A 23360-nucleotide genomic window follows, 5' to 3' on the forward strand; every position below is an offset into this window, starting at 1 on the left:
CCTTCACATGTGTGCTTCTGCCCCAAGCACCTGAGGTCGCCAGGCAAGCGTAAGGGGCCAGTGTGTAGGCCACGGCCATCCCGTGGGTGAGAGGGAGCTTGCCCCCAGCCGCACGCAGCCCCATGCACTCTGCACAAACACCAAGTGCCTGACCTCCTCCTTGTGTCAGCATTTCTACTGATTGTTTTCTTTTTATTTTATAAGCGAGAGGGAGGGAGGGAGTCTTAGTGAACACTGCCGCCTCCTGCTGGTGAGGTGGCCTTGCCCCTGGGCCCCGGCCCTGCGGTGCTTGAGTATCCTCCGGGTGTCCCTCCTGCAGCTGTTACTAATTTAGAAGAGCTTGAGGTCTACAAATCAACCAGCACTTTCACTTAAAACACGTAGGTATATATTTTCTCATACGCAGTTTTACTGAAATTAGAAACTGTAAGCTTAAACCAGGCCGAGCCCAGGGTTTGGTCAGAATGGCCTGGTGTTTGGACGTGTTCTTGCTCCGTCGGCATCTTTCACATGTGGGTCTGGGAGCTCTGGCTCCACAGGCTGCTCCTGGAGAGGCTATGCCACATCTTTGTCCCCACAAGACCTCGTTCTGCACATGCAGCACATGTGTCCTTAGCAGTCTGAAGCCTCGGTTCCGCCATCCACCCCACCAGCCTGGCCACTCTGTCCCATGAGGATCCAGGGAGCAAGGGCAGGCTCACATCTGACCTCAGGGTTGCCCAGTGGGCGGAGGGAGAGAAGACGTCCCCCATGCAGCCTGGGAGCCCACGGGCCCTCTGCCACAGGCCATGCTCAGGTGCTGGTTCTGGGAGAGTAGAGCTCCCCACGCCCCTGTGGCTTTTCTAGAATATTAGGCGAAGAGGAAAGCTGAGCCTGCCTTATAGTCACAAGCCTAGAAATCTATGAAATTCCACTTTCTTTCCTTCTCAGAGAGAAAACCTTTGACTCTAGGATGGCATGTGGTCTCATGAAGCGGACTTGGCACAGCTGTTGAGATCCTGTTAGAGCGGTGGGCACACTTCTGGGGGAGAGCAACACAAGGTCACTGTGGCACCCGCCCCCCGCTCAGATGGGCAGGGTGGGAGGTCATGGTGGCAGGGGCCTGCCCGGGCGCTTCTGCGTGAGGGCCTAGTCAGGCCAAGTGCTGAAGCTGCAGAGAACGAGGGGTGCAGGTCACCCAAGTCTCCAAGGAGCAGGACCACAGAGGGGCCTGGGGAGGATACTGTTCCCTAATCTGCTGACCTGCAGGGAAGAGCGTGTGGGCATGTGGGGGCCATGCAGATGCGGAAGGATCTGGAATGGGTCGGCTGGGTTGGAGGATGGGGTCACCTGTGGGGACCAGCAGAGGGGCCCTGACAGTGCGATAGACGTCAAACTCAAGGCAGTGGAAGTGAGAGCAGAATTTATGGAGGGTCCGCGTGCCAGCAGGTTGACAGCATGTCTGGATGCATGGAAAGGAGGCGGGAGTCCCGTGTTGTTCAGGGTCCCCTGCAGACATCCGGGAACTGATGGAACAGAGACAAGGGACCAGGTGTCACTCCTTGGAGCCAGGGGTGGATGCACGGGAACATGCCTGGGAGAGATCCAGTTGCACGCCCTGGCCCAGCCCTAGCCGGCCCTAGACGCACTACTCCAGGGAAATCCTGACTCCTTGTCCCTCATGAGGATGTGCCGTCTGCACTGTGGGGCTTGTGTGGCGTGGAGCCTGCATGGTGTGGGGACCAGGACGGTCCCGGCAGCAGGCCTCAGCCAGGGCACTGCAACACGCATGGATGGATGCCGCTTAAATGCCCCATTCCTGCCTCATCTCCCCCAGGACAAGTACCCGGAAATCGTGCACCTACCAGAGGGGGCTGCGTCCAGCTGCATGGGGGTCCGGAGCGCCTGCCAGCCAGGGTGAGTGTGGAGCCACAGGGCAGCCTCCCCAGCACCCAGATGAGGGGTCCAAGTGGTAGAATGCGAGTGTCAGGTGACCTCGAGACAACAGAACTGTGAGGGCGAGGGCAGTGCAGCCGCAGCTCTGGTGCTAGGCCCCCTGCAGGCCAGGCTCTGTCCTCACTGGCTGGCTGTGGTAAAGGTAGGGAGGACCCCTGGGGCCCTTGTGTGCCTATGGGGACCCCGCCCCCCACACACCTGAGGCATGTGCACGGCCTACACGATTTGTTTTCAGACCTTAAAATGGCTCCATAACTGCGGGCTTCTCGGACGTCCTGCGTCCGTCAGCACCACCCCAGAGCAAGTTCCTGTGGGCTCGGGTAGCTGTGTGCACTTCGGCCTCGGTGCTTCTGCTCCGTTAGCAGTGTATTCCTGCCGCCTCCAGGTCTTGGGCATTTGGGTTCTGACCCCTGAGTCCATGGGCCCTGTGCTGGCAGCAGGAGCCTGGGGGTAGCAGCTCGACTTCCTGTCGCTGCTGCTTCTCAGAGCAGCACACATCCCTGTTGCTCTACATCATGGACGGAACAGCATTCTGCTGGGTCTTGGGGTCCGTTCCCTCTTTGTTGGTGGGCAGATGTATGCAGGGGCACCTGCTCAGGGAGGGTGACAGTGCCACATTGTTGACGCTTCACCAGATGGATTTCACGTCTTCCAGGTTCGAGCTGGTCGTCGTTTGGAGGATGCACATGGAGGAAGAAGGGAAGGTTTTTCCGAAGCTGGATCTTCTCCCCAAAGTGCCACAGCAAGGTAGGGGCCCACAGGGGAAGTGCTGAGGACTTACGTGCCCAACTGACGCCTGTTTCTGGCATCTGGTTTTCATGGCAAGAATCAAAAGTTGGAAATCTGTGTACGGTTTATATCCATTTACCAATAATTGAAAGTACAGGTGAGAAGGGATAGTTCCCAGCCCTGGAGTGCAGGTCCGTGCCTAGTCCATGCCTGGCTCACAGTCATGACAGTTGTCAAGGGGTGGAGGCATTGGGGGAAGCCTTGGCAGAGCATCTCAGCCACATGTTCTCCCTGCAGCCCTGGAGCTAGACCAGCACCACGTCCTGGAGACAGCGCCCCTCCGCTTCAGAACCCTGCTGGGTGTGCTGGGCATCGAAGCTGCTCTAGAAAGCCTGATAACATCTCTGTGCCCAGCAGACAACCAGGTTCCGGCAAACACGCAGGTGTGTGATTTCATCCCACGTAAACAGTTACCGGCTTCCAGAGAAAAACCACGCCTTTAGGACACAGTGTGTGTGCAGTTTCAGCACATGATATATAAGCTGATGGGATGTGGAAAAATAAACACGACTATTTGAAAACAAAATGCCAGACATGGATCATATGCCTGGCAGGCTTGGTTGGGGGTGCATGCAACTCTTGATCTTGGGGTCATGAGGTGAGCCCCATGTTGGTATAGATTACTAAAAAAAATAAAGAAAAAAAAAAGCTTAACTTTTCAGAAAGTACAGAAGTGTCCATCCTTGGATCTGGGGGAGCAGCTGGTCCCCTCTCACCAAGTCTAAGGGTGGAGGCGTCCTGAGGGTTGGCCCTCCCCTTGCCACGCAGGGGCCACAGTCCTTAGACATTCCAGACACCAGGGCGACACACCACCCACCTTGCCACCCTGCTCTGCCCCCCACTCTTTCTTTGTGGTCTTCACATAGAAGTGGAGTAATCAGCTTAAAAAATGCAGTAATGCAGCCTTGTTCCCTCACACGAGGCCTCTGCACCAAAGGGCCTCCCCCTGCCACACCCCAGGGCCGCACCCCGGGCAAGCCCACCTCACACACACCAGCAACACCGATGCTTCCATCCTCCCATGTCCTTGTGGGGGCATCTCACCAGCTGCCTGCCCCCCAGTGCACACAGAGGAGCCACAAGTCATTTGGCACCTTTTTGAACCTTCAAGTGTGGAGGATGTAAATGTTAGAACAACGTTGAATAAATTCTGAGAGCTGGTTTGATTCAAACAAGTATAATTCTCAAGTTATCACAAAATTCCCCACAAAAATTTACAATCAGCAAAATATTATTTTTCATGTAGCATTTTCATACAATCCCGTGGTTTCACTATTATAATCTTATGTTACAATAAACCTTCATTAGTCCCTCAAAACAATGATATAAATAATCTGTACAACCTACCATGGAATAAAAAACCGAAGCCAAGATTCCCCACAGTTTTCATAGCAGCCGGGCACACCCACGGTGACCCCAACGAGAACCCTCTTGGTGCCAGCCAGGAGTCACTCATCTTGAGGGAGCAGGGATGCGCCACACTGGCTCCGGCGGGGCTCCCTGCACACCCAGAGCACCTGGCGTGGAGTCGCCTTGACCCCTGCTCTGGGCAGCAGCGACCACACTGGGGCAGGAACACCTCATCTCCACTAAGTAAAAGAGAAAATCATTGAGCTAAAAAGAGACTCAGTGCTCATGTGAGTGGTGTCTGCCCGTGACCTGAGTCCCACTCCCCAATGACCCTGTGCAGAGCAGTGGCCGTGGCACCTCCACAGAGACCCCGAGTCCACAACAGCTCAGGACCAACGTCCACATCAGCCACCCGCCTGTTGGCAGCACAGCGCCCACAACATCTGTGCTGACCAGAGGCTCGCACAGAAAACAGTGACCACGTAACTCGGCTGGGACAGGTCCAGTAGTATCCATGTTTTCCTTCAAGTCCAAACTATAAGATGTATGGGACAATTCAAGTTTTCTACGTTAGCATGTGGTGGTAGGAGCGCCAAACCTTGGGTCTTAAGGCTTTGACATCAGAGATTAGACATGAGCCCAGGTGGGGAGGAAGGGGTGGGGACACGCGCACGAGCCCCCACCTCCTCATCCCGGAGGGTGCGTCTGCTGACCTTCCATTCCCGGTCCCCCAGACGCAGTCCCACCTGCACAAGGGCTAAACAGCAACCATGTTCACAGCCAGAGGTCTCCCAGCACAACAGAACAGCGCTCTCGTCCAACCCTCGCATTGTGTGTTCGAGGCTCCGAGACCCCGAAGAAAGCGCCTAGACCTTATGGAGGACTAACGTGCAGTCCTCGCTCTCCTTGAACCTGGGCGACATCATGGCCGTGTCTTTGGCGTGTACAGTCTTTGAATAGAAGTTGGCTATCTTGCCGTCCAGTTTGTACTGGTGAGGAATGCTCTCGTAGGGCTTGAGGTCAAGGTCCAGCACAGACACAGAGAAAGCAAACCTGGATCTCGATGAAAGGACCACAGGCCTTTGATCGGAGCTGCAAAGGAAAGAGCAGCTTGAAGACACACGGACCTCAAACCCCCACCCTGCTCAGGGTTCACACCCTATGACGCCCACCAGGAGCACACAGGCCCAGCCTTTCCTCAGCCCGCCGCTGCAGCAAACTTCCTTCACACACTTTTTCCCACATCTGCTGAGAAGCCCATTCGTTCCCCGAGGCTCCTCACCTCTGGGGAGAGAGATCTGGTTTCGTGCCTTAGTCTCACATCTTATCTGCAGTGTTTGATGTTTTGTTTTTAAGGCTTAGTTTTGTGTTTTCTAAACATCAGAACAGTCATGTGCTTATAACAAAAAAACGAACAATTATTTGTACTAAAACCAACCACTGAGAGGCCAGTTTTGAACTCTGTACTAAAACTGCTGTGTATCCATCTCAGCCCTCAGAGGCTCACGTCCGACGACTGGTTAAATACATAAGCTCAGATAAGCCCAAGAAAAATACTCAGAAGTCCTAGTTTCCCCACACTTCCTACTCTTCTAGATTTGGAAGGCATCCCAAATACCACGAATTTCCCAAGCTCCTGCCTGGGAGGAGGGGAAAATGAACACACTCCTGTTCTAAGGAAGCTAATCAAGGCCGAGGCTCTCACTTTCCATGCCTGCTCTCAAGTGCTCCTTGTGGGGAGAGGGCATCCGGGCTCAGCCGCTGGGGTCCCAGCCATGACCCAACCGGCGCTCAAGCTACAGAACATGTCGCTGTGTCCACAACCTCCCGTGAGCCCAGGGCTCCGCTCCAATGCTGGACTCTTCCACGCTGCCCCACGGGGCTCCGGGGCCTGTATTCCACCCCTGCCCCGACCGCATCTGCCAAGCAGCTGGTGGGGCCTGCCAAGCCCGGGCCAGCCCCGTGCATTCCTGAGGGCAGGCCTGTTTCAGGAAGGGCAGCAGGTGACCTCTGCATGCTCCTGTCATGTGACCGCGCCAGCGCACGGCAGGCACTTCCTCACGGGATCACGGGGGTCCTCAACTAAACAGAACAGCCTCTGCGTGTGCCACACCTTCTGAACATCCCTATGTGTTTCCTCTCTGCTCTGTGCCTGCCAGGGAACAGCAGCCCTGGGAATGTTTAGTTCAAAAAGGGGTGGCTGGCAGCCAACGATAAGGTCATCATGACCCAGGAACACATGTCAGAAGAATGTAGAACATTCCACAAACACTGTGTGGGGTTTGGCACCACGAGGATCACTGCTGAGGACGCCATCTAATTAGCAAGAAAAGATTATCAGGTTCATCCTGAATTCCTAAAAAAAGGAAGGGGAGGGGACCAGACACAATACTAACATCCAAGGAGACCTGCCAACAGGAAGCCGGATGGCAGACGTGCTGCCCCATAGGTGAGGTGAGGGCCAAGAAGGCTCCTCTGGCCTCCACACATCAGTGGGCACGTGGGGCTTTAAGAGGAATTTCTACCATAGGATCCAAACTGCTGCTAAGTCTTTGGAGTATATTCTTAGAAAATCATAGTAGTCCCTAATAGGACATTGTAAGTTATTCTCTCTAAATGTCTTTCCAACTGAATCACAAGCTTATAGAGGTGCCTGCGTGGCTGAGTCAGTGAAGCATCTGCTTTCAGCTCAGGTATGATCTCAGTGTCTCAGGATCGCACCCCGACGTCGTCTCCCTGCTTGGTGGAGAGTCTGCTTCTCCTCCCCCTCCCCCTAGCTCGTGGCCTCTCTCATAGTCGCTTGCTCTCAAAAAAATCTTTAAAAAAAAAATCGCAAACTTATAGAGAGCAAGCAGCTAAGCAAACCGCAGTGCACGATTAGGTGTGAGGGGACAGCAGAAGCAGCTCACCTCGCATCCTGCAGGCAGGGGGAAAGCGCAATCATGATGGAGCAGTCCTTCGCAGTCATGGCCACCCGGTACTGCTGCACCTGTGGGGACGGAGAGGTCAGCACCAGGACCGCACCCCACCACAGTCCAGGAACCAGCTGCAAAACCCCCTTTGTTTTTCAAAGTTTCACATTATCATTTGAATTTGTTAGATTGAACAGCTCTCACTCACTACTAATCAAGGAAATGCAAATTATACCAAACATTTTTCACTTATCAGATGCACAAAACTACAAATATAGTCAGACACAGAATGGAGAATGGAAAGGCTAGACTTTCACTTTGAGTAAAGCCTGTGTCTTCAGGGCCAGCCCAACTGCGGCACAACCAGACAAAGCTGGGGAACCGTGAACCCTGTCTTCAGGTTAGCAGCCTTCCAGGACCTGCAGCCCTGCTTCAAAGAGAGGAGTCCCCAAAACTTGGGTGAGAGGACCCCCGACTTGCTAGGGCTTCCCTGGCCCCCAGCAGAAGCAAACCCAAGATCTCCTCTGGAAGAAGACATTATCCCAGGCCTTACAAATAATTTCTAAAGAACTGTAAAATACAGTGACTGGCACACAAATTAAAATATGCAGGTATAACACATGACATGAGTGAAAATTTGCAAAAATACCCCAGTCCCAGGTTAGCAGACATACACGTGGTCCCCAACTGCTATAGGTACCAGACAGATACGCTGCTCTGGTCAAAGAATAAAAACCAAAATTAAGAATGAGAGGAGAGCTGGAGACTATAGACTATATGTGAATTCTAGAACTGAAAAAATATAAAAATCAATATTAAGAATTTAAGAGATAGTTTTAACAGATTAGGAAAAATTCAAGAGACTTGCTACACTGGAAGATAGGTCCAAGGAAAAATATCCAGAATGAAGCATGTTAAGTAAAACAGCTGGAAAATACGAAGGAAACGGACAGAAATCAAATTTGAAGATGTTAATAAGGCCAAATATTTTCCAAAACTGAGTAAAGACATCAAGCCACAGACTCAAGAATGACTCTAAAAAAACAAAATCACTTTTACACATCACAAAACAAACACAAGGCTGAGTCACTAGCAGACCTACACAGAGGAGACACAAGAGTATCTTCAGACATCATCATCCCAGAGGTAAAAGCTCTGGGGTGCAGGGCCAAGAAAGAGCAACACCAGAGAAACATGTTGGTAAAAGGACACAGACTGTATAAACGGTAATCATCTCCTGGAGTTTAAAACAAGAGAATACACAGCAATAGGATTTAAGTCAGAGGGACAGTAAAATACACTCTAAGAATTTTCTTGTCCAAAAACAGATTGAAGGTGCTAGAGGTCAACCGCTTGCTGCAAAGGTTAGGATAACCACTAAGAGAAAAAAAGCAAGAGACTCAGAAACTTCCAACAGAGAGGAGAAATGGTATGATAAAAAAAAATAATAATAAATAACCTGAAAGAAAAGAAACCTAATAAAATAGGCGGTAAAAATTAAACCCAAGTAAAAAAATATCAAACCATGATAAATGGTTAATTACAAACACAAATATTAAAAACAGAAAAAGAGGGGATCCCTGGGTGGCTCAGCAGTTTAGCACCTGGCTTTGGCCCAGGGCGTGATCCTGAAGTCCCAGGATCGAATCCCATATCAGGTTCCTTGCACGGAGCCTACCTTTCCCTCTGCCTCTTTCTCTCTCATGAATAAATAAATAAAATATTAAAAAAAAAAAAAAAGAAAAACAAAAACAGAAAAAAGATAATGCAGTGCAAATATTAACCAAAAGAACCTAGATAAGTTACACTGGTATCAAAGGAAACTTCACAGAGATAAGGACATTGAAAATTATAAATGACACTTGAAAATGAAAATTTTTATTTACCAGAGGGTTTAACAATCACAAATTTAAGGAAGCTGATAATATAGCCTGCCCCAAAATAACTAACAGAAAATTCCATAATTATTATGTAAAACTTCAAAACATCTTCCTTTTGGAAGAAGCAGACAGTAAAATAAGGTTATAAAAGATCTGAACACATTCTGACCTAATGGGAAGATATAAAACATTGCACAATTTGAGAAGACACCTTTTTTCCAAGTATGCACAGAAGCATTTTTTAAATATATTGACCTTTATATATAAAACAATTTACAACATATTTCAAAGGATCAAAAGCTAATCTCAGATTTCAAAGGACCATATGGACTGTGTTCTCCCACCATAATGGAATGTTGCTAGTAGTCGATACAAAAAAGATTATGAGGGGCGCCTGGGTGCCCATTTAAGGAAAAAAATGATACAGTTCTTTCTTCACCTCTTCCAGAGAACCAGAAAGTGAGCAAACATTCTTCATATGTTTAATGAGGCAGGCATACTGTCAATACCAAGACTTAACAAAGACATTACAAAAAACATCACCCACAATGTTTTTTTTGTGTGTGTGTTTGCATACATGTTTGTGTATGCACAAACAAGTTAATTCCAAAAAACACCTTAATCAAAATATTTGTTATTTGTATGAAAAATAAATAAAAAACCCCAAAAACCTACAACAAATAACTTAGTGGTAAAATGGTTTCTCTGAGAATGGGAATGAGACTAGATTTCTAACTGTCATAACTACATACAGCTAAGCAAACCAAAGTAAAAGGCATAAGGATTAGAAAGCAAATAATCAAATTCATAGACATATGATTCCATATAACCAAAATCCAAAAGCTGTAAGTGAGTGGTTAGAATCTGTGAGTTTAGCAAGGTTGACATATATAAAAGGTCAAATAGAAAAACCAATTGCATTCCTCTATATCCCAAACACTTTAAAATGAAATATAAAAATGTCTTTATCTTAGAGTACGTGCACATGGAGGGGCAAGGGAGAGGAAATAAGGACAAAGAGACTCTCCGCTGAACAGGAAACCTGTGAGGCTCGATCCCAGCACCCTGAGATCATGACCTAAGCCCAAACCAAGAGTCAGACACTTAACCGAGCCACCCAGGGGCCCCTAAAATGAAATATTTTAAAAGAGAGGCCCCTGGGTGGCTCAGTCAGTGAAGCATCTGCCTTCAGCTCAGATCATGGTCCTGGGGTCCTGGGATTGAGCCTCACGTCTGGCTCCCTGCTGAGCAGGGAGGACAGCTTCTCCTGTTCCCTCTGCCTGCTGCTGACCCTGCTTGTGTGAGTTCTCTCTCAAAATCTTTTTTAAGAAATATTTTAGGGGCACCTGGTGGCTCAGTGTTTGAGCATCTGCCTTTGGCTCAGGTCATGATAATGTGGTCCCTGGATCAAGTCCCATATCAGGCTCCCCGCATGGAGCCTGCTTCTCCCACTGCCTGTGTCTCTGCCTCTGTGTGTGTGTTTCTCATGAATAAATAAATACAATCTTTAAAAAATATATTTTAAAACATACCATTTATATCTAAAACCATCAAATATCTAGGAGTACATCTAATAAAATATAAGACCTCTCTAAAGAAAATCCCAGGGAATCCCAGAGGCTCAGCGGTTTAGTGCCTACCTTCCACCCAGGGCGTGATACTGGAGTCCTGGGATGGAGTCAGGCTTCCTGCATGGAGCCTGCTTCTCCCTCTGCCTGTGTCTCTGCCCCTTCTCTGTATCTCTCATGAATAAATAAAATCTTGAAAGGAAAGAAAGAGAGAGAGAGAGAGAGAGAGAGAGAGAGAGAGAGAGAGAGAAAGAAAGAAAGAAAGAAAGAAAGAAAGAAAGAAAGAAAGAAAATCCTAAAACACTTTTATTAGTTTTTAATAACACCTAAAATAATAGAAAATGCCCATGTTGGAAGACTCCTACAAATCAGTAAGAAAGAGAGTCATATAGTTGTTAGCTCCTGTTGTCATTTTAAATGCCAAACCAATCAAAATCCCAACAGGTTTGTTACTGCTTTTCCTTGTAGAACTGAACAAGTTAATTCCAAGATCTATGTACACAAGCAAAGGTTAAGAATACAAGGAAAAGGACATTCTTGAAGAAGGTAAAAGGATTTGCTCTACTGGGTATCAAGGCTTGTTTTGACTCTAGTGATAAGGATAATTCCTGTGATTCTGGGACAATTCCATATGAAAATAAAATAAACCCTACCTCATGCCATACCCACTAAATGAGATAGGCAAAACAATAAAGGTTTCTTAATACCTGGAGGACCCTAAGATAGATAAAATATAAACACTTTTTTTTTTAAAGATTTTACTTATTTATTCATGAGAGACAGAGAGACAGACACAGGCAGAGGGAGAAGCAGGTTCCACTCAGGGAGCCCAACGTGGAACTTATCCTGGGTCTCCAGGATCAGGCTCTGGGCTGAAAGTGGCGCTAAACCGCTAAGCCACCTGGGCTGGGCTGCCCAATATAAACACTTCTTAAGAAAGACATAAATTAAACTACCTTAAAATTATGAACTTCCGAATTCTTAAAAGTATTCCAGTAAGAGAGTAGAGTAACAAACTACAGTCAAAGACACCAGTAGCACATATATCTGACAAAGGGCTTCTATCCAGAATACATAAAGAACTCCTACAAATCAGTAAGAAAGAGAGTCATAAAAAACCTGGGCAAGAGGCTTCACGCAAAACACAGATGGCCAATAAACATATGAAAAGGTGCTTAATCTCATCACCACAACAAGCCACCACTAGTCACCAGAATGGCTAAAAAGCCACAGCCAAGTGGTGGAGAAGATGAGGAGCGATGGGAACTACTCTAGTCAGTTGTAGGGAATATAAGGAGGTAGCTGTTTTGCAGTATCTCCTAAAGCTAATATGCTCAAATCTCTGGCCCAGAAATTCCACTCCTAGGAACACATCCAAGAGAAACATGTAACATGTACACCAAGAGATCTGGGTAAGAATGTTTTATAAGCAGCTTTATCCACAGCAGCCCAAAACAGAGAACCCAAACATCCATCAACAGTAACATGGATAAATCATGGTATATCTATTCAGTGATCACTATAAAGCAATGCAAGTATAGAAATGCACACAGTAACATGAGTGAATCTTACAAACAGTATATAGAGTTGTTTTTCCTTCTTTAAAAAAAGGTAGAATTCAAAAAAAAAAAAAATGGTAGAATTCCATACATAAAGCTCAAAAGCAAAACTAAACTCAAGAAATATAAGTCAATACAACAGTTCTTGGAAGAAAAGAAAGAGGAATAAGTGGCAGAATAACAACAGGGATTATGTTTGGCTCCCAGTGTTCTACGTCCAGACATAAGTAATTCCACAAGAGTTTGCTTTGTGACACATCACTGGGCCATGCTATATTTCACAATATAAATGGTTGAGAATAAAAGTTTAGAAAATTAAAATTCTAAATATTGGTAACAAATAGCGTTTTGGGGGGCATGCAGGAAGAGGGCCCTCAACTGTTGCAAGAAGGAACATAAATTGCCAGAATCTTTTTGGAAGGACAATACTGACGGAATCTATTATCAATCTAGCAATTTTACTTCCAATAATTGTACTTCACAGATATGCCTAGGTGCATGAGGATTAAAGCACAAAAATGGGAATGTCAACATTATTTTTAATAACAAATTAAAAACAATACCCAAATAAATGACAGTAACATGACCATACTACAGAGAATGTCACTTTCAGGGAATACAGAGGATTTCCAGGGGCCCTCCCACAAAACAACTAAATCCCTATAAACATACCTTTCAGGGACACTTGGAGGGCTCAATCAGTTAAGCCTCTGACTTCAGCTCAGGGTGTGATCTCAGAGGCCAGAGATTCAGCCCCACATGAAGCTCCCCGCTCAACCGGGAGTCGGCTTCTCCCTCTCCCTCTTTACCTCTCTCCCAGGTCATGCTCACTCACTCACTCTGTCTCTCAAATAAATAAATAAATAAAATCTTAAAAAAAAAAAACCTTCTTTCAGTACACTTTCAGCCTACTGAAGGTAAGGGAAATCGGAAATCGCTAATTCAATCCCCTCTTCTTGCCATTCACCCCTAAAAGAGCCAAAACTAGGGTTTTGAGCAAGGAGCAAATAAGAAGTCTCAGCTGTTCTGCAGGCAGATGTCAGTGGAAGCACTGCTTCGAGGAATAAGCCCCAGTTAGTATGGGGTCTAAACAGATTTCTCTCTTAAGCCACAGCTTAAGAAGCTCTGTATCTTCTCTACAAAGAACCTCTGTATCTTCCCTGGAGGAAAGCATCTCCTATTTGGGTCCCCAGGATTCCCACAGATTAAAGACCAAACATGAACTCACAATCATGGACCACTAAAGACCCAAGCAGACAATACAGCATTGATGAATCAGCCAAAACAACACAGAAATTATCTCTGAAGTTTTATTATCTGATATCAAGTAAAGAACATAAATAGCTTCAAAGATTGTTTAAAGAAGTAAAAGATGGAATTTAAAATTGAGGGATCCCTGGATGGCGCAGCGGTTTGGCGCCTGCCTTTGGCCCAGGGTGCGATCCTGGAGACCCGGGATTAAATCCCACATCGGGCTCCTGGTGCATGGAGCCTGCTTCTCCCTCTGCCTGTGTCTCTGCCTCTCTCTCCTTCTCTCTCTGTGACTATCATAAATAAAAAAATTTTAAAAAAGGAATTTAAAATTGAGCAAGTAACGAGGAACTATCAAAAATACCAAGCAGATATGGAAATGGACCAAACAGAACTTTGAGAAATAAAAAACAGAACTACTGAAACGGGAAAACTCAACAAACTAGCAGATTAGACACAAGTGAAGAAAGACTGCGTGGATGGGAGGGCAGAACTGAAGAAATACCTAGAATGTATTACAAAAAGATGAAAAATAGGAAGTACAGTTATGACATGTGAGAAGATAAAATGAGGTTTGCTCTATATCTAGAGTCCCCAAAGAAGAGAACAGGATAATGGAGAACAGAAAATATGTGAAGAGAAAATGGCTGAGAATTTTCCAGAAATAATAGAAGATATAAATCCACAAATAGAGGAAGCACATGTTCATAGAGAGCTGCGTAAATGAATACAAGGTACCCCATACCTAATCACAATGCACTGAAATGTCCAATAATGAGAACTACAAGCTCCTAAAACAGGCATAGGAAACACTCTCCTCCTGAGAAAGGACAGTTAGAAGACCTGTCAGCAGCACACTCCCTGGTCAGATGATGTTCCACAGAATGGTTTAACACTAGGAGAAAAACACTGAACCCCTTCTTCTTACATAGAAAAAATTTCAATACTGTGGAGAATTATAAACATATCCAGATAAACAGGGTGTAGAATTTTCCAAAAGACTTTCACTACGTTACTAATGTAATTTCTAAAGGGTTTACTTGAAGAAGAGAAAAAACAGATTTTAGGCCAATAAATTCTACAACTTAGATAAAAGAGACAAATTCCTAAAAAGACACAAACTATCAGAACTGACTCAAGAAGAAATAGACAATATCATCAAATCTCTAACAAATAAGGAGACTGAACTGGGCATCAAAACTACAAAGCTAGGTGGAGGTGCAGGTGGCATCACCACTGAATTCTATCAAATATTGAAAGAAAAATTAACATCAGTCATTCTCAAACCCCTCCAGAAAGTGAGAGGCTACAACATTTCCTAGATCACTTGACAATGCCAGTATTACCTGATACCAAAACCAAATGCAAATTCCAAACCGGTATCTCTTATGAATACGGATGCAATAATCCTCAACAATATAACAGCAAATTCAATCTAGCAACATACACGAAAGATCATATGCCATGACCAAGTGATAATTATACCAGGAATGTGAGGTTGGTTTTAACATCCAAAAACAAAGTAATATTATGCCCTGTCTACCAAAAAAATAAATAAGCACAATAATCTCAGTTGCTGCAGAAAAGACATTTAATAAACTCTAACATCCTTTCTTGATAAAAACACTCAACAAATTAGGAAAAGAAGGTACCTTTTTTTTTTTTTCTTTTTTAAAGAAGGTACCTTCTTCAACCTGATAAGGGATATCTGTGAAAAACCCACAGCTAACATTATATATACATAATGATGAAAGACTGAACACTGTCCCAACAAGACTAGGAACAGATTAGGGACACCTGTTCTTGCAACATCTATTCCACACTATACTAAAGATTCTAGCAAGGGCAGCTATGCAGGAAAAAAACTTAAAAGGCATCTAAATTGGAAACAGAGAAAATTTTCTTCATGCTCAGATGACCTTATGCAGAGAGAATTCTAAGGAATCTACTAAAAATCTGTCAGAACTAATAAAGGAATTCAGCAAGGTTGCAAGTTGCAAGATCACTATACAAAATCAAACTGTATCTCTATACACTTGCAACAATGAATCAGAAAAGAGAATTAAGAAAAATACATTTACAACATCAAGAAAAATAAAACTCAGGAATAAACTCAAAGTACAAAATGCAAGCTCTAAAAACTACAAATGATGGTTGAAAGAAAACCAAATATCTAAATAAATTGGAAAATATCCCATGTTAACAAATTGGAAGACTTGCTATTGTAATGATGGCCATTCTAACCAAAGTGATCTACAGTTTCACCACAACCCCTGTCACCATCCCAGCTGGCTTCTCTGTAGAAACTGGTGTGCTGATTCTAAGATTCATATAGAATCACCACCAGGGGCTCCAAATAGCAAAACAATCTTGAAAAAAGAATAGCAAAATTGGACAACTTACACTTCCCAATTTCAAAACTTACTAAAAAGCAATAGTAACCCAGACATAAATATAAACATGTTAAGTCAAAGTATAAACACAAACAAAAGTATAAACACAACATATAGATAAAAGGAACAAGACTGAGCATTCAGAAATAAACCCATATATCTACTGTCAACTGATTTGAACAGGGGTGCCAAGACCATTCCGTGGGGAAAAAAAAATAAGTCTTTTCAACAAATGTTGCTGGCACAACTGGACATTCACATGCCAAGAATGAAGCTGGAACCCTACATCAAATCATATACAAATATTAACTCAGAATGGATCAAAGAATTAACATAAGAGATTAAACTATAAAACTCTTTGAAGAGGGGTGCCTGGGTGGCTCAATGGCTGAGCATCTATCTGCCTTTGGCTCAGGATGTGATCCTATAAGGAGCCTGCTTCTCCCTCTGCCTGTGTCTCTGTCTCTTTCTCTGTCTCTCATGAATAAATAAATAAAATCTTTAACAACATCAAAAAGAATTTAGAAGAAAACAGGAAAATATTCATGAGTTTGGATTTAGCAATGGATTCTTAGATATTACAACAAAAACATGACTACAAGAAAAAAATGGATAAATTAAACATCAAAATTAAAACCATTTTTGTATCAAGGAGCATTTTCAGAAAGTAAAAAGACAACTAACAGAATGAAGAAAATTATTTGCATATCATATCTGATAAGGGTCTACTACCCACAGTACACAGAATTTTTTTTTTTTTTTTAGATTTTATTTATTTATTCATGAGAGGCACAGAGAGGCAGAGACACACAGACAGAGGGAGAAGCAGGCTCCCTGTGGGGAGCCTGATGTGGAACTCGATCCCAGGACCCCGGGATCACACCCTGAGCCAAAGGCAGATGCTCAACTCTAAGCCACCCAGGTATCCCTGTGTACAGAATTCTTATAGCTCAACAAGACAAATTACATCATTAAAAGTGAGGCAAACCCTCTCACATTGCTGGTGGGGACATAAAATGGGACAGCCAGTCTGGAACTGTCTGGCAAATCCCAATAAAATTAAACATATGTTACCATTTCACCCAGCAATTCCACTCCTAAATATTACCTGAGAAAAGTAAAAATACGCACACAACGATTTGTACCCAAATATTTACAGCAGTGTTATTCATAATCTACAAAATGTCCATCAATAATAAATGGGGGCAGCCCGGGTGGCTCAGCGGTTTAGCACTGTCTTCGGCCCAGGGCATGATCCTGGAGACCAGGGATCGAGTCCCGTGTCGGGCTCCCTGCATGAAGCCTGATTCTCCCTCTGTATGTGTCTCTGCCTCTCTCTCTCTCTCTCTGTCTCATGAGTAAATAAAAAATTTTTTAAATAATAATAAATGGATAAAATGTATCTACAGAATGGAGTACTCTCCAGCTGTAAAAAGGAATGAAGTATAGATACATGATGCTATGAAGCAGATGGACCTGGAAAACATGCTAAGTGAAGGAGGCCAGTCATAAGTTATATCTTAATAAAGCTGTTACAGAAAAAAGAGGAAACAGGAAAGATCAGAGATGCAAGAACGTTGGGCAAAGATACGAGTAAGCAATTCTGTGAACTGTGATTTTAGAGAACAAGACAAGAGGAATCGAGACCACAGCTGCACAAGAGGTGGGAGAGAAGTGGCAAGGACGTAGCTCCTCCCCTGGAGGTCCACGTGGTGCTATGTCACCAATTAGCATCAGACTCGGAAGGCGCAGAGCAGGCTAGAAAAGTCAGCACCACAGGGAAAGGAATAGCGTGCAGCTTCCCAAGCAGCAGGGCAACACGACATGAAAGCTAAAAGGCGGGGCAGCCCCGGTGGCGCAGCGGTTTAGCGCCGCCTGCAGTCTGGGGTGTGATCCTGGAGATCCAGGATTGAGTCCCACATCGGGCTCCTTGCATGGAGCCTGCTCCTCCCTCTGCCTGTGTCTCTGCCTCTCTCTCTCTCTCTCTCATGAATAAATAAATAAAATCTTAAAAAAAAAAAAAAAAAACTTTCCTTAAAAAAAAAAAGAAAGAAAGAAAGAAAAAAGGCTCAGGCGCTGGGGGCTCCATCAGCTGAATGTCTGCCTTGGCCTCGGGTCATGATCTTGGGGCGCATGGGGCTCTCTGCTCAGCAGGGCATCTGCATCTCCCTCCCCCTGCCCTTCCTCCCTATTCACATCCACTCTGTCAAATAAACAAAATCTTTAGGAAAAAACTGACAAGCAAAAGCACACAGAGGTCAGGAAACTCTAGGCCAGGGGCCTACTGCACCTTGCACCTGTTTCTGTGAAGAGTTTTATTAGAACGCAGCTGCTCTCGTTCAGTGTGCCCACGGCTACAAGTGCAAGCAGGTGCAACAAAAGGCCAGCTGATCTGCACAGTCTCGAGTGTCTGCCCTTTAGAGAACAAGCCCGTGGACTCTGGATTCCACACTCCAGGGGGGCAGGATCTCCCTGGATGGCAGTAAATAAAGGCAATGACCCCTCCTCAGAGCTACAGGGCTTCTTTCAACAAGCCCTTGAAAGAATGAAGTCTGTAGCCTCAGAATGTTCTCACCCTGCTCCACCGCTTCCCTTCACAATCACCTTCCTCAGAATCCAACCCCCAGAGCCTAAGTCCCTAAAACAGAGAGGTGGCTGCTGGCATCCCCAAACGGACACCTCCAGCCGCCCGTGAGCGATGCAGAGAATGGGTCCGTCCCCCAGAGAGGCGGGGGGGTGCCTAGAAACACATGGCTGACCATGGAGACGTACCACCTCGGTCATGGCAGGTTCACGTGCAGGGGGGTGACAAATAACGCAGATCCTGAGGACCCTGTACCGAGCCTCCCCCAATGGTGACATCTTGGAAAAACTACAGTGACACTGCTCCACTCTGTGACCTTAGTCCAGTCCGTGTGCACACACATGGGTGTGGTCACATGTAGGCCCACATGCACCACCACAGGGAGGCGGAGCACTGTCACCACCTGAATGCCCCAGGCTGGCCTGGTGGAGCCATACCCGCCCTCCTCCCACCACCCCCCCCCCCCCCCACCAACCAGAGCCACTGCTCACCACTCTCATGTCAAGAATGTCATAGAAACAGTCCTAGTGTGTGAGATTCTGGGACTGGTTTTGTCACCTTGCACAGCTACCTGGAGACCCAGCCAGGCCATCTGTTGCCAGCACGGCCTGTGTATGCAACCTGCTGTGGGCTGCCTTGTGGACCGCCTGCTGCTGGACACGGGTTGTGCCCAGTGCCCAGTGCTATGAGCATGAGCAGTCCCCTCTCCACGGCCCAGGCCCAGGAGTGAGGCTGGTGGGTAGGGCATTTGCAGGTGGCAGGTGAGAGGCTGCCACTGCTTCCCCAGGTGACTTCCTCCCTGCCCCCAGCAGGGATGAGTGAGCCGTCTCTGTGCCCGCACTAGCCCAGCCTGGTGCTCACTTTATGCACTCTGGTCAGCGTAAGGACTGCCTGAGTCCCTCACCAAAGATTAGGTTTACATATGAGGTTAAAAACAGAAATAAAAAAATAATCCGTGTTTATCTTGTAGCAATTCTGAAACCTAGAGAAACGTACATAAAAGAAGTCAAATACCCGCTTCTGTGGAAAATGGCAGCAGTGGGTTACCTGGTCCTCAATCCCTGTGCCCAAGCTGCAGACAACATGGGAGATTCTGTGGCTCTACTCTGGTGCAAGGACTCCGTGTGTGGCTGCCTCCTGCCCTGAGTGCCTCAGGGCATGGCCCCCAACCTCCTCTATCCTCTTCCTTGGCACCACAACAGCCCCGGGAGAGGAAGCAACTAACGCCCAGTGGGGACCAGACAAAGGCGGGGGCGGCAGGCAAGCTGAGGGCTGCAGGCAGCCACCCCTTCGCACAGAGACAGCCTCTGGGCAGTGCACCACCCGTGCCGCGCTCCAAACCCTGACAGCCCGGGGTGGCCTGCAATCTCCCTCCCACTGACATTTTTAAACGCAGATCATAAATGGCAGAACGACAATATCAGCTATCAGAATATTTTTCAAACCAATGTGTGACAATCCCTGCCTCCTGGAGGACAAAGCACAAAACCTCAGGAGCAGCAGCTAAAGGAAATGTGGGGTGTCTGCAGCCACCACAGTGAGAGACAAGTGCCCTGGTTCTCTCAGGGCAACATCGAGGGTCCTGCTGACCCGACAGTGGCTATTGCCACACTCACAGTGGAGGAAACGCTTAATTTCAGTCAAAGGCGAGTGAAAATTAAGATGCAGTTTTCTTGCTCTCCATGTCCCGGGAGCCTTGATGCCCCGAGGGGCAGGGCTAGGCCTGGGTTCGGTGGGGAGCCCCAGTGGGAGCTGCAGGGGGAGGGACATACGTGGGGGAAGGAAATCTTCCTCTCCTGAAAGCTGAGGTGTGGGTCACCACCACCCGGGCCCCTGCAAAAATGCCACTGTGGAACTCCCCAGGGTTTGTGCGGTAAACCTCAGAAGCCAGGAAGGGAAGCGACGCATCCTGGGAAAGCTCCAAGTCTGCATTAAATCAGAGACTATGGAGCACAAGTGTTTCCAGAAGGGTTGGCCCACCTTCGTCAGCGCAAAGGCCACCGTCCCGTCATCCTCAGTGGAAAGATCAAGCAGTTTCTGGTAAAACGCATCATCATAAGGCCCGTCTATTTGCAACATTTTTCTGAAGGAGAAAGCACAAAAAACCAGATGGCAGAGCTGCCTGGAGAGGGTTTCTTAAACGGCTAACAATTCAACAATAGCACCCCTGCCTTTAAACATCTAAAAACCCGCATCTTCCTAACACTAGGCTTTGTCTGAAGCAAGAGTTTTAAAAGAGCAAGAGCACAACAGGAGCCTAGGCTGTGTCCTGTTCATGACCAATGGCATCCAGGCCAGAGGCAAAGGGAGCAGGGGGCGGAGGGGGGTCCAGACTGGGGGACACCACAGCCGGCCCCATGCCTGTGGCCCCAGCGACCGCAGGACCCTGTCCAGGAAGGCCCGCCAGCCAGGGCAGGAGCTGCTGGTCAGCTGTGGAGCAGCACTGCCCCCTGCAGGCTCAGCCGACACAGGACAGGGTCGGGTCTTCATAGGAGCAGAGTCCGGGGCAGGGCAGGTGGTCTTCCTGCTGGGATGACCCAGGATGCTCAGAGCCCGGGCCTCACCTCTGCTCAGGGAACTCCTCCAGGTACCGCTCGACCCGCCGGTACAGGGGGTAGAGGCCTTCGATGTCCAGCAGGTCCAACATCTGCACCTGGAGGGTTTTGTACAGAAGACAGCCCTTCGGTAACCCCGAGCACTCCGGGCTGTTTTTTCCTACCAAGAACATCAGGAAAACAAGAGGTTTACAGTCAAGGACCGAAGGAAGCCTGGGCATGGGCCGCACCTGCCTCACGGAGCTGCTGGGGTGCCAGGCCAGGCGCCAGACACAGCAAGGGACCTGCGTGTCTGTGCACTTCTCCTGGTCAAACGTCAGCCCCAACCTCCGTGCCTCGACAGCCCTCTGCCTACACAAGCAAGCCAGGCATGAAGTGTAAAATCACAAGCACATCCTCCCCTGCAAGGCCGTGTCTGCAGAGCCCAGGGTCACACAGGACAGCGGGCAGAACCGCCCAACATGCCACGGCAGAGCAGTCAGCACAGGGTTGGTAGGGCACCAGGGCATCCGTGAGTCCTGGCCCCTCTCCCCTCAGCGGGAGACACTCTGACCTCTGACATCCCACTGCTGGCAGGACCCACTTGGCCACACGACCATGTGAGAGCACAGACCCATGGGGGACCAACGCGGAATGCCTACCTCATCATCAGTAAAAATTCAAGAACTACAACTGTGGACACACATTTGGTAATTAGGCCAAAATACCAGGTTCCAGGGTGGCTGTGTGGCCTCAGACACACCCCAGGGTCCTGCTGACGCCACATGTCCAGGAGGGGCCAGGGGAGCAGTCCCTGGGGCTCTCCACACCCACCACATGCTGCCATCTGCTCAGAAGCCCAAATGTGGGCATAATTCCACCACAATTTTCTGAAATGATCATGTATCACTTTTTCAAGAAAAAGGCCAAAAAATGTGTTTTTGAGAACAACTCGCAGAAGCAGCAGACAGCTGGTGCCGTGCAGTCCCGGGGTAACTGCTTGGCCAGTACAGCAGCACCCACACTGTGCAGGAACAGGCTGCTGCCCTTGTGCCACCCCATGGGGCCTTCAACCCAAAACAGGAATGAGGAGCGTTCCTCGTCAGTGCCTAAGGAGGTCCTGACTCGGCTCCTGCGCACAGGCCACAGGCAGCCCAGGGACAACAAGGAGCCCGAGAACACTCAGCACAAACCCAGGTGGGCCGCCGAGCTGCCTCTAAGCTGGGACACCCCACCCTGGGGCCTGGAGCTGCGGGCCCCCAGGAGATCCTCCCCTGCAGGGTGGCCAGGCAGGCCCACAGGCCAGTGGGGAGGTACTCAGCAAACTACAGGGACATAGAGACACAGGGTGGTGTTTTTGGGGAGGCCCCAGATCCCCAGGGAAGGTGAGGCAGGAGCGTCCCCAGCAGGGTGGCCGCAAGGAGGCCCTAATGGCCCAAGCTGCCCCCGCGAGAGCTCCGGGCTGTTTTTTCCGAGAGCTCCGTGAGGCCAGGCAGGACCCTGGCAGGTACCCCCCGTCCCCCAGAGCCCTCCCCGCCCGGCCTACCTTGGCGGCTCCTGCTGAAAGGGCTGGCTTCACAGACACGGGGACCCCGTAGCCCAGGCCCCCGCCACAGGGTCCCCGCCCGGCCCTTGTCGGAGCCGCTCAGCAGCACCCGGGTGATGACGTGCACCAGGTCCCGGATCACAGCCCTCGTGCAGTGGGACCCGCCAGTCAGGCCGTTAGAAGGGAAGAAAAAGGGCTTCAGGTGGTGCGCAAGCTCCGTCCAGTCAGCCACAGGGCTGCGGGCATCTGTGCAGCCATAGATCAGCTCACCGTTCTTCAAGAAGAGAGACAGGGACCCGTCACCCCCATGGCCATGCCCACTGTGCAAGATGGGTGCCTGTCTGGGCCCTGCACACCGTGACCCTCCAGGGAAACTGCCCCCACACGCACCGCGTCGCTGACTGACGGGGAAAAGAACAAAGGAAAGAGAACCTCAGGCAAGCACCACCCGAAGCCCAAACCCCAGAAGACTCATGCCTGGTATTCAAGGAGCCCTGTGACCCCCGTGCTCCCCGAAGACAGGGTCAGCATGACCCTGAGTAGTCAGGGGCACCTCTATCTGGGGACCTCTGTCCTTCCTGCAGGCGGAGAGGCCACCCATGTTGTCAGTGTGGATAGCCTCATCCCCAAGACCATCCCTGCCTTTAAACCATGTCCAGCAAAGAAACTCTCATGGCACCAACATTCCCAGGGCAGCAAGCAGGGACCCCTGGGGGGCTGTCCTATAACCCCTCGGGGCCTGATCCCTGCACGCTGAGCAGCAGCCATCCCCAGGTGTGACCGACTCCTTGTCCCCTGGTTCCCTTACCTGAAAGATGAGGTCAACAACCTCAGGACAATCCAGGTCCTTCAACACTCAGCCTGTGGCTGTCCCCCGTGGGGCAGGACTTCCCTCCTAACCCTTCTCAAGCCACAGGCCATGCTGAGCGGCCCCAGGAGCCCCCTGAGGCCAGAAAGCATGGCATCCTGCCCACCCTGTCAGGGACACAACCCTGGAGCACCACCTCTGGTCCTGACCAGGCCGTCAGTGGCCTCAAGAGGGAGCCTGAGCCAGCTGCG

At 48.3% G+C, this 23360-nt stretch overlaps 2 protein-coding genes across 4 annotated transcripts in view; one reads left to right on the forward strand and one right to left on the reverse strand.

Moving 5' to 3' along the window:
- Positions 1 to 3392, forward strand: part of CENPP (centromere protein P) — a 230132-nt gene extending 226740 nt beyond the window's left edge. For all 3 annotated transcript variants that reach the window (XM_072760568.1, XM_025984399.2, XM_025984398.2), the window contains exons 6-8: positions 1817 to 1896; positions 2591 to 2682; positions 2962 to 3392. In XM_072760568.1, coding sequence (XP_072616669.1) covers positions 1817 to 1896; positions 2591 to 2682; positions 2962 to 3167 — 378 coding nt within the window. In that variant the 3' untranslated portion in view covers positions 3168 to 3392. The remainder of the gene's footprint in view (positions 1 to 1816; positions 1897 to 2590; positions 2683 to 2961) is intronic.
- Positions 3393 to 3885: 493 nt separating this feature from the next.
- The window catches only part of IPPK (inositol-pentakisphosphate 2-kinase), a 40417-nt gene continuing 20942 nt past the window's right edge, over positions 3886 to 23360 (reverse strand). The window contains exons 9-13 of the mRNA XM_025984402.2: positions 22302 to 22575; positions 20786 to 20936; positions 20202 to 20304; positions 6984 to 7063; positions 3886 to 5166 (exon numbers count right to left, since the gene is read on the reverse strand). Coding sequence (XP_025840187.1) covers positions 4941 to 5166; positions 6984 to 7063; positions 20202 to 20304; positions 20786 to 20936; positions 22302 to 22575 — 834 coding nt within the window. The 3' untranslated portion in view covers positions 3886 to 4940. The remainder of the gene's footprint in view (positions 5167 to 6983; positions 7064 to 20201; positions 20305 to 20785; positions 20937 to 22301; positions 22576 to 23360) is intronic.

The sequence above is a fragment of the Vulpes vulpes genome, chromosome 1 (genome assembly GCF_048418805.1).
Source record: "Vulpes vulpes isolate BD-2025 chromosome 1, VulVul3, whole genome shotgun sequence".
Classification (NCBI taxonomy): domain Eukaryota; kingdom Metazoa; phylum Chordata; class Mammalia; order Carnivora; family Canidae; genus Vulpes; species Vulpes vulpes.